Consider the following 10,602-nt stretch of genomic DNA (forward strand, 5'->3'; position numbering starts at 1 on the left):
GTCCTGACTGTCTGCTGTCTTCCCTTGGAGGAGATTCAGACTTTCATGTACCTTTAGTCTCTCTGCTGCTGCCCGTCTCCTCCAGATCGCATCTGTCTTAATCACCGGTTGAATAACTGAGGCAAAGGATTAGACCTGGAGAGAAAAAACCGGTTTCATTCTGTAATGTTGGCAGTTTTTTGTTGTTTTTTTCCTCACAGCTTTTCATCCCTCTGCTGAGAACCTTTGTAACAGTGGCGAAGGGTGAGAGTGCTCAGCGTACCTTCTTCTCTCTTTTCGGTTTATGACCATCATGATGTGGTTAATCTCAGTCACCAAACGAAGTGTCCCGAGACTACATCGTCTACTTTCAGGATTATTACAAAACCTAAATCGAGTCAAAGTCCTTGCGCTCCACTCCGCTGTCGTCCGTCTCGTTTTCTCGGTGCAGTGTTAACGACACGGCCTCTTCCAGCCAGAGCCGCAGCCCATCTTAACTCAACTGTGTGTGCTTCGTACGTCCGGCACTCTCCCGCTGGCCTCGACGTGCCTGCTGGTTCGGTCCAAATTACATCCTTCTCACTCGTCTTAGTACGTGTACTCAGGTGACTACATCACTGCATTTGTTCTTGAGCGGCTGTATAAATACATGTGTTGTTGTCGTTGTTGTTGTTGATTACTATTACATCATTCCAGCACAGCTCTGCCCACCTTTAACTCGAGCGGGGAGGCACTCGGCTGGAATAAGTGGAGGCGCCTGTTTGGGTGTGCAGGGCCCTTACCGAGTCGTTTAGATATTACCAAGTCAGAGTAATGTGCTCAAAGTGACTGCAGCACCAGATAATAAAAGGAAGAGGGCGTTCAGAAATGTTTGGTACGAACAAGGCGGGAAAACACTTTACCCACCAACGCTGTCAGTAATTTCGTTAAGAATTAACGGCAGATCTGTTCAATGAACATTCAAGCAGTAGAAATGTACCTGTATAGACTTAATTTGGCATCAAGACCAAATCCTGTCACATCATTTGTCACTAATGTAAAAGTTTTTGTGGTAATCTTTTTGTTTTGTTTTGTTTTTTCATGTTTATCAGTGTTGGCTCTTCAGTACATGAACATAATCCGTCAAATCCGGCAGAAATGTGCTCGGAGTTTAAGCAGATCCAGATTGGGCTCCGGTCCGTTTGTGTAGACCGCGTCACGGTGTTGAGACAGCTTATCAGATCCCCAGTGAAAAATAATCTCCGCACAGACCGGACCTTGTTGTCCTTTCACGTCGCGCGGAGTGTCAGAGAATGAGACAGTGGCGGGAAGTTTTCCATTCCTCCCTGTGACAGGCGGGATAATTGGCTTTCGGTCACAGTCCCTCCACTGGAGGAGCAGGCGCTTCGAGGGCCCTGGGTTTCCTAGAGTGCTGTGTCACATCTGCTGAGGGGAGAGCGCAGTTATGGGGGAGAAAAAAAATCATGTGCGGAAGACAGTGTGTCTGAATGGATTTCACTCTTCGAAGACTGAGGGCTTTTCTCTTCTTCTTCTTTTTTTAAGTCACGAAATTGGTGGCCATCAATGCAGCTTAGCATTTATATCAACTCGTCACACAGGTGGACAAATAGGTTCCCTGGAACAGAACACTGCATCAGAAAATGTGTGGCTTGCAAAGAGACGCTAAACTCTTCATTCACTCTTACATCGACATAAATTCTCAAACTGTCGCCATGACAGCAGGTCAAGACTGCAATGAATTCGACAGACAATCGGATGCAGGAGGGCGACCTTTTCGTTTGTTCTCTTTGTGGCTCCCAGGTAAACACGAGGTTGGACTTTTTAAATAAAACCGAAGGTGTGTGTGAAAGAGAGTCACATCCGGAGCTAAAGCATAAGCCGGAGCCCGACCAACCTGACGACTGTCCCTGATTCACAGAATCCTCCCAATTTCCGCATCCGGTTTCTCTGCCCTCCCGCGCCACATTTCCACCACACTGCACTGCAGCCTGAACGGAGCGGCTGATAGCCTTTCTGTCGCGCTCTCACTCAGTGCGGGGTCTTTGTCTGTCTCTGTAATCCCTACCGCGCGTCGCCGCTGGAGGAGAAGCTGCTCATTCAAGACGTGATTATCTCCTCTCTAAATAAATTCCTCGGAAACTTTCCCTCCCCAGCGCTCTCTGATTTGCTTCTCTCGTCACCTCCTCGGGGTTTTTTTTTTTCCCCCTTTTTTCTGACTTAAATCATCTCTGTGACTGATGCCGCTAAAACACACTTTTCCTGAATGTTAATCTCATAATCATTTCACCTGACAACACCAAGCTCGGGCAGCTTTTAGCCAGCGGTGATTCATTCAGCTCCGACGGAAAATTGCTCCTCGGCGTGGCCCATTTCCTTGAGTCTCGTGGGACGTCGTAACACCAGAGATAGAGACAGGTGCCGGGACGACTTTGAATACATCGAGGGGCCACTTTATGTTATTGCCTCTTAGAGGCATTTCCCTGATGACATAAACCTCCTAAACGGCAAAGTGAAAAACCCGTTAATGTTTCGGCACTCCATCATCTGCCACTTAAAGTCAGTCAGTCAGCGCACAATCAGTATTCACCTCCACTCGTGAGCCAGACATGGGTGAGGAGCGACACCAGGTCATTACATTCCCACTGCGTCCTGTCAAAGATATCCATTAAAAAGTCTTTATTGTGCTCAGGACCATTGCGAACAAAAGGTAATCCAATTGTCTTTACTCCTTTTTTAATACTTTTTTATGAAGCCTTCTCTCTCTCTCTCTCTCTCCTCCCTCCCTCCCTCCCTCCCGTATTACATCCTCGTCCTCAGCTATTAGTGTGTTCGCACATGAGAGCAAATATCACATTAGACAAATGATAACAAACGAAGAGCGTAATTAGTAAACCCACATAATACAGATGGCTTCACATTAAAGTGGTTTCTCACTCTTTGGATTTGCTGACTGGCTGCTTCCCCAAATGAACGACGACGGCATCCCATAATGGGGCCGGTCTACTTTCTGGTTTTCCACGCGCCCTGGACCCTGGCTGCAGAGCTTCAGGGAAGTCCGACGCTGGCGTTGGGTGGGCGATCAGGTCCGGTAGACACGGTTAATCCCAAAGGTGCTGGACGGGGTCGAGGTTAGGGCTCTGTGCACGGGGATGTCGTCGTGTTGAAACGGGAACGGGCCTTCGCTAAACGTTTTAAACCCAACTTGGAAGCACACTTTTCGGTCTAAAATGTCGCCGCATGCTCTACCGTTGCGATGTGGGCGAGGCACCTCTCCCGCTTCGCTGTGCAACTTTCCGGAAGTTTTCAAAATGCAACAAACAGGCTCTGTCGTCACCGCACCCTTCACGGCCAACTGTCCGGGCGCCGGGTTGTATCGCGGAGTGTTGCTGTTAGCGTGTGCCTCGCTGACACGTCGACACAGCCTCGACAACTAATGAACCTCGTAAGCGTCAGGAAGGTTCTCTGTTGCAGGGTGAGGACACTGTGCTAAGTGCAACTTTGAGGCATTTCGTCCTGAGCGTTTCCATTTTCTGCAGCCTGGCACCTCTACTACATTTCAGAGGCAAATACTGACCTTTTTACTCCACTAGATTTTGACTTTGCACTATAATATTTTACATGCAAGGTGCGTACAGGTTCACATGCTGTCGGGCAGTTTGACCTGAAACATCGCATTGCGTTTTACAGAGTAAAAATTAACCCCCCTTCCAGCTACAACATTAAAATGCTGCATAACGCGACAAATTAGTTATAATCCAATAATGTATCTACGGCACCATAACACAGACGGAGGCCTTTATGCTGCATGAGGAGTAGTTGCACTGTGATACTCGCATTTTGCTGATAATACTAACGCTTTTTCCTTTTTAAGGCAGGACGTTTTATAGTATGACATTGCTGCTTTTACTCTGGTGAAGGATCTGAACCCCCCCCTCCTCACCTGCTGAGGTCTAATCGGCGTGCTTTATATCTAACCCATTTCCAAAAGAATAAAATCCAGAGATTCTCTGTCTAACTGTCACTAGACGCTTACAATTAAAGGAGCAGTTCACCTACTTGGCACAGAGGTCAGGTCACTGGTTGTGGAGTGAAGTGTTGAGCCTGTGAAAACGGTCGTACGAGGTATTTTGTGGCTCTCGAGTTTATTTTAAAGTCTATTATCTTGCGTTACAGGCCGGAGACTTTAACTTTGTGACAGAAAACCTGCATTTAAATTTTAACTGGGGGGTGTGAAGTTTGAAAGATGAGGGCATTTCTAATGCACCATGGGAACTGCCTGCATCCAGTATTTTTGGAGCTGGACTTATACTAAGATGTCTCAGCCTCTGCTCTTTAAATCACATTTACAAGACTTTAGATCTAAAAAAAAAAAAAAAAATTCAGTGTCAGCCTGCCCCTGATTTCTACTCATTTGTCTCCCCCGTGTGGTCAAACCTGGACCCACACCGTGGAGGTGTCGAGGTGTGTGCTCAGTCATGGCCCAGTAGTCCCTGGTCCTGGCCAAGAAGTCGCCCACAGCACATAAACCCCTGCAAAACCGCTTACTTTTGTTTTTTACACTTCAGTTTGTTTGTTTTTTTTTGTTTTTTTTAAGGATTACACAAACGAGACAGAGTAATGTCTCGTTTGTGAGCTTCTGAGGTGCTGGTAGACGGATTTGTTTGACCTTTGGACAGAGCTTGGTCGGCTTTTGTTGTTTTCCTTTTTTTCCCCCCCTACTCCCAGTCCTTATGCTGATCTACGCTAACCCAGGGAGTAAATTTTGGCTTTGGCAGGTTTTTATTTATTTATTTTCTTTCAGACGGCCCAAATTTACACAGCTGTGTATGTGCCCCTACTCTCTATCTCTTTTCTCATTCATATGCACACGTGTGGACACACACAGACGCACATTAAAAGCCTGACTCTGCCGAAACCGGACTTGTATCGTGATTTTTTTTTTGTCTCTGATTTTAAAGATATTTTAGATTTTTTTTTTTTAAAGATAAATCTAAGACAAAAATGTGTGTATTTCAAATTGACGTGATTTTCAAGAAAATGTTACAATAAAACAAATGCATGAAAGACCTGTAGGTGGTTCGCTCCTGCTGGCTCTGTCCCTCCAAGATCTTCCGCAATGGCGTCAGAGCTCACCTGGGAGGCTGCAGCTCACCTGCCCGTGTCCCCGTGTTGCTCGGGCTGCTGCTGACAGGGACAAACAAATCTGCTGCACAAGCTGCGGCTAATTCTACTCTTGTAAATAATGTCCACGTCTTGATGGCTCACATGCTCTTGATCCACTCATGGAAAGCGGGAGGGGCGGCATCAAATGATAGATATTTCTCCCGCTAACTTAAAAAAAGATCATGTCTGGATTGACTACAGAACGTTCTTACTGGCCAAGATGAGTTGATATTTACAGTCTTTTTGTTCTTCATTTAAAAGGACCTGATGTCTCAATTTGCTTTGGGAGGCGTTTTCGCTTCAGTGATAAAGATGTTTCTGAACAATGACAACACCTAACCCCTGAAATATTTAAATATAATATCAGCTGAAGCTAGTTGTCTTCTTACCGGCCCCTCGGTAAGAGGACGAGGACACGTTACCAGGTATCACTGACAGTTAGTTGCCCATGCTGTTTGCTCCGAACAAACCAGTTGCTCAGGCTACAGGCCAAGTCCTGCTCCCTCCAACTCCCTGCCAGTCACAGGTAGGCCACCTGGAAGGCTTCTAAAGTGTGTCTGAAGCTGACACGTTTACTGACACCCTGGAAAACGCAGTAACTGTGCTGAAACGGGCCTTTTTATTTCTTTTCTGCACACAGGCACTCATAAGATAACATAACAGGTCGCTTAGTCGTGTGAGAGGAGTATCAATCTTCTCTTCCGGTTCTTGCAAAAAAGCTGAAGTTTTCCCAGAATGTAAGAACTTTTTTCTTTTTAGTAGTAATTTTCACAACGCCCCAGTAATTCGACACATTTACAAGGTATGTGCTTCACAGTTGAGTTTATTTTGGTCATTATTTTGGGTCAATCACTGAATTGGCCGTCCTCATAACACACAGTGTTTGTTCTTCTCCTCTTCAGGGGCCCAAACGCCAACATTTTCCACCAGCTCAGGTCTCTGTGACGCTGAGGAGGGGATGCAGCGAGATGACACAATCCCTACGTACGGGCTCTGTGTACATCCACTGCGTGTAGGTGAGTGAATGCTGAATATTAAAAGGCGAATGTCGGACAAAAAGACCAGCGCGTCTCAGTGCTCACACCGGAGAAGCCTCAAGAGCTCAACTCCGACACAGTGTGTCGCAATTGTCGACATCTCGCAATAAGGCTTTTAACTAAATCCTCAACTGGCACGCGGTGGCCGCCTCTCACAACCTAGAATCAGGCACATTGGTCAAACCCAGTGGATGATTATGTGTTGTTTCATGTGTTTCACTGTAGTGTACATTCAGGGCCTGTTGTGCTTTAGAGCCAAATATGGGCTTAATAAAATATTGGTAGGAACGAGGACGCTGTGTGTGTACGGGTCTGTCTTTTCATAGCTTGTTTGAAGTCCACATCTTTTCAGCATCAGACTATTCTGCTGCTTGGTTTGTGAGATGGAGAATGATTTTTAACTCCACGTCTTACGCTGAGAAGAGCACTCTTCAGATGTGCTATTTGATATTTCTCCACGGTTCTTCTACCCATTAATGAATATATGGGTTTTAAAAAGAACAAGAGGGTTTTAGCTGAATTTGTTTTGCCTTAGAATTTGCAAATGAGCAAACAAACCGCTCAGGCACAGAAAAAAAAAAACCCCAACAGGAAAAAAAAAAAACCTACAAAAAAAAAGTTTTAATGAAACTCCCACAATTGTATATTTGGAAAATATTTTTCACCAGTTAATCTACCAATGAATTGACCTGGCAGATGAACTCAGTAAGTAATAAAATCTACTTTTCATACAGCTCAGTGTAATGTAGAAGCCATTTTTGTTTTGTGCATTTTAATGCATTTAATGAGATTAAGGCACATCGCTAAAGTTGAGGAAATGAATTTCTGTAGGCAAAGATGGACAAAAATTACGAAGCTGAATGAACTAAACTTTTTCTCTTGTGAATGTTTGTTTTGGTGAATCCGTCGGGACACGAGTCTTCTTTCCAATACTATGTTGTCCCTCCCAGTTTTGGGAGGGGCAACATAATACATTTCGAAATGTAATCCTGTGATTTTTCCATACAATATCATTCATTATCCAGAAGAAATCCAGTCTAGTAACTGCAGAACTAAGTATTTTTAAACACCCCGTCTCTCCCTTTTGATTAACCCCCCACAGAAAGCACGCCTTAAATCATGCCTTAAGTTAGTAAATGCGCGATCTGCTAATGATATACTGAAAACATCTGGTGCTGTAGAACTCAGAAAAACTACAGGCTACCGGCAAGAAATTTGACTTAGCAGTTTGCTACTTCAGGGGGGTCCAAACATCTGTTGACCGCCACTGCCCCCAAGTGATGGGAGTGAGTAGAGCAGTGAGAGCATCTCCATCTTCAAACCATATCACATCTTCTAAGTGACAACCAAATTAATATACTTTTCAGCTGATAGGTTTTGTTAAACTAACAGTGGCTTAGAGCATTGTGTGAGCAGAGTAACTGCTCCTCTAGAACATAATTAAACTGTACTGTCGAAAACCACTGATGCTGCCAAAGAGAGCAGCCTGCACTTAACAGCAATAACTACAGAACCAGAACGATCTGCACTGCTCCATTAGACATGCTGTTATTAGTAACAGTGCCTCTGCCCGGAGGAATGAGTGCAGTAAAGAGACCGAACAACTGTTCAGTTAATGAACAAACTTTTTATTTATTTTTTTAACATTTGTGAAATTACACATCAAAAATCAATACAAGGGAATGCATGCCTGTTTAATACTCATCATCCTCGCCATCACCATCAGCTGAGTCAACACCGACCTCTTCATAATCCTTCTCCAGAGCTGCCATGTCCTCTCTGGCCTCCGAGAACTCTCCCTCCTCCATACCCTCACCCACGTACCAGTGAACAAAGGCACGCTTGGCGTACATCAGATCAAACTTGTGGTCCAGTCGAGCCCAGGCCTCTGCAATAGCGGTGGTGTTGCTCAGCATGCACACAGCCCTCTGGACCTTGGCCAGGTCTCCACCAGGAACCACAGTGGGCGGCTGGTAGTTGATGCCAACCTTGAAACCGGTGGGGCACCAGTCCACGAACTGAATGGTACGCTTTGTTTTGATGGTGGCAATGGCAGCATTAACATCTTTGGGCACCACATCGCCACGGTACAAAAGGCAGCAGGCCATGTATTTACCGTGGCGAGGGTCACATTTCACCATCTGATTGGCCGGCTCAAAGCAGGCGTTTGTGATCTCAGACACAGTTAACTGCTCGTGGCACGCCTTCTCAGCAGAGATGACAGGGGCATAGGTGGCCAGAGGGAAGTGGATACGGGGATATGGCACCAAGTTGGTCTGGAACTCTGTCAAATCAACATTCAGGGCACCATCGAAACGAAGGGAAGCAGTGATGGAGGACACGATCTGACTGATCAGCCGGTTGAGGTTGGTGTAGGTGGGACGCTCTATATCGAGGTTCCTACGGCAGATATCGTAGATGGCCTCGTTATCCACCATGAAGGCGCAGTCTGAGTGCTCTAGGGTGGTGTGGGTGGTCAGGATGGAGTTGTAGGGCTCCACCACAGCGGTGGACACCTGGGGAGCTGGGTAGATGGAGAACTCCAGCTTGGACTTCTTGCCGTAGTCGACAGACAGACGCTCCATCAGCAGGGAGGTGAAACCAGAGCCGGTGCCACCTCCGAAGCTGTGGAAAACCAGGAAGCCCTGAAGACCAGTGCACTGATCAGCCTGAGGACAGAGAGGAAGAGACAGTCATCAAATATGAGACACAATATTATGATTTAGCTTGATATGTGGATTAAAATTAGGGATGCTTCCCTCCTGATATCAAGTTATGCACCAGTTTGCGAATCCTGTCCAGCACCAGGTCAATGATTTCCTTGCCGATGGTGTAGTGTCCACGGGCGTAGTTGTTGGCAGCATCCTCCTTGCCGGTGATCAGCTGCTCAGGGTGGAAAAGCTGGCGGTAGGTCCCAGTGCGCACCTCATCTGAGGAAAGTTAGCATAAATTAAAGACTGGCTCGACTGACTGTATTTAAAAGAAAAAAAAAAATATTTAAATATATATTTAACGAGCTTACCGATGACAGAGGGCTCCAGGTCCACAAAAACAGCTCTTGGGACGTGCTTTCCAGCTCCAGTCTCACTAAAGAATGTGTTGTAGGAATCGTCTCCTCCTCCAACGGGCTTGTCAGTGGGCATGTGTCCGTCCGGCCGGATCCCATGTTCCAGGCAGTAAAGCTCCCAGCAGGCATTGCCAATCTGGACACCAGCCTGACCAACGTGCACTGAGATACATTCACGCTGTAGTAGGGGAGAGGAAAAAAAAAAAAAATAAGTGTCCAGTTATGGTTACAAGTTTTTATAAGATTTTAAAACAATTGGGTAGGTTGGCTGGAAAGGTGCCATTATTAAAAACACAACAACAGACATTTTTTATTCAGAGGTATATTATGTGCTTAAGGAAGAAAGCAAATCTTGTGTTTAGAGATATTTTAACATCAAAATTCAGTGGCGAAACAAAAACAACACAGCTGTACCTGAAGATTTTCATAGAAAAGCAGTAGTGCCTACACAACGTTCACCATGCAAGATTAAATATGAAAAGCCCCACGGATCTTTTCTTGAAGGGTTTTTTGTTTGAAAAGCCCGTGGTTGCAGTTACATAGACTGCCAGGCCTCTTCTTCAAACAGCCGTTAAAACAGAAGAGTCTTTCAGGCCGAATTGAAGCACATTTACGTGTACCAACCATGTCGACAGAAAAACACAGACCCTGACAGCCACGACTGAACTTGAACTTGGGCTGTGCCCTATCGAGTTACACTTAATTTACCGAAGTTGCAGCTTACAACAACCCATTGAAGGCTAAAATTTGGCTAACCGTCCGACATCTTAACATCGGTCTGTGCCGCTTCTCGACGTTGAAAACAGTTAATCGAGGCCTCCACATCATGAATTTGATTAAAACAACATGAGGGGTAAAGAAAATATATACGGTCATACTCACCATGGTTAATTAAGCTGTCGAGTGAAGATATTTGTGTATTTTTTTTTTTTTATTTATTTATTTATTTTTTAAAGGCAAAGCACACGTTAACTCACAGGACGGACATTAAGAATCCGATGTAAGAGGCAACGGAAAATCGCAGCTGGGGAGGGCGCTTTATACTCTCTGACCCCCGCGGGAAGAGAAAAAAAATTGCGCCATCCGATTGGATGGTGGGGGTCACGTAGCCCTTTTCCCATTGGTTCTAAGCGAAACGGTCTTCCCGTTTGAAACGCGACGGGCAGTGTCTGTTGCGTTGGCGTCGAACTAAAGTTGAGAAGGTGGGAGCCTGATTTTACAGGATTAAACTTCCAAATTCTCTAATTTGAATAGTCTTTGTTGATGTCTCAGTTTTTCTCAAAAGATAGAAAAAAAAATCAAAACTAATTATATTGAACTCCATTTTCCAAACACAAAGGAAGTTAACTTTAAGTC

At 45.3% G+C, this 10,602-nt stretch overlaps 1 protein-coding gene across 1 annotated transcript; it reads right to left on the reverse strand.

The window, feature by feature from the left end:
• Nucleotides 1–7,786: 7,786 nt before the first annotated feature.
• LOC120803115 (tubulin alpha-1C chain-like) lies at nucleotides 7,787–10,254 on the reverse strand. Its single transcript, XM_040151456.1, has 4 exons — nucleotides 10,129–10,254; nucleotides 9,202–9,424; nucleotides 8,961–9,109; nucleotides 7,787–8,848 (listed from the first exon to the last, which is right to left on the reverse strand). The coding sequence occupies exons 1-4, from the start codon at nucleotides 10,129–10,131 to the stop codon at nucleotides 7,874–7,876; spliced, it is 1,350 nt and encodes a 449-aa protein (XP_040007390.1). The 5' UTR covers nucleotides 10,132–10,254; the 3' UTR covers nucleotides 7,787–7,873.
• Between the last annotated feature and the right edge of the window lie 348 nt (nucleotides 10,255–10,602).

Source organism: Xiphias gladius, chromosome 17, assembly GCF_016859285.1.
Source record: "Xiphias gladius isolate SHS-SW01 ecotype Sanya breed wild chromosome 17, ASM1685928v1, whole genome shotgun sequence".
NCBI lineage: Eukaryota > Metazoa > Chordata > Actinopteri > Istiophoriformes > Xiphiidae > Xiphias > Xiphias gladius.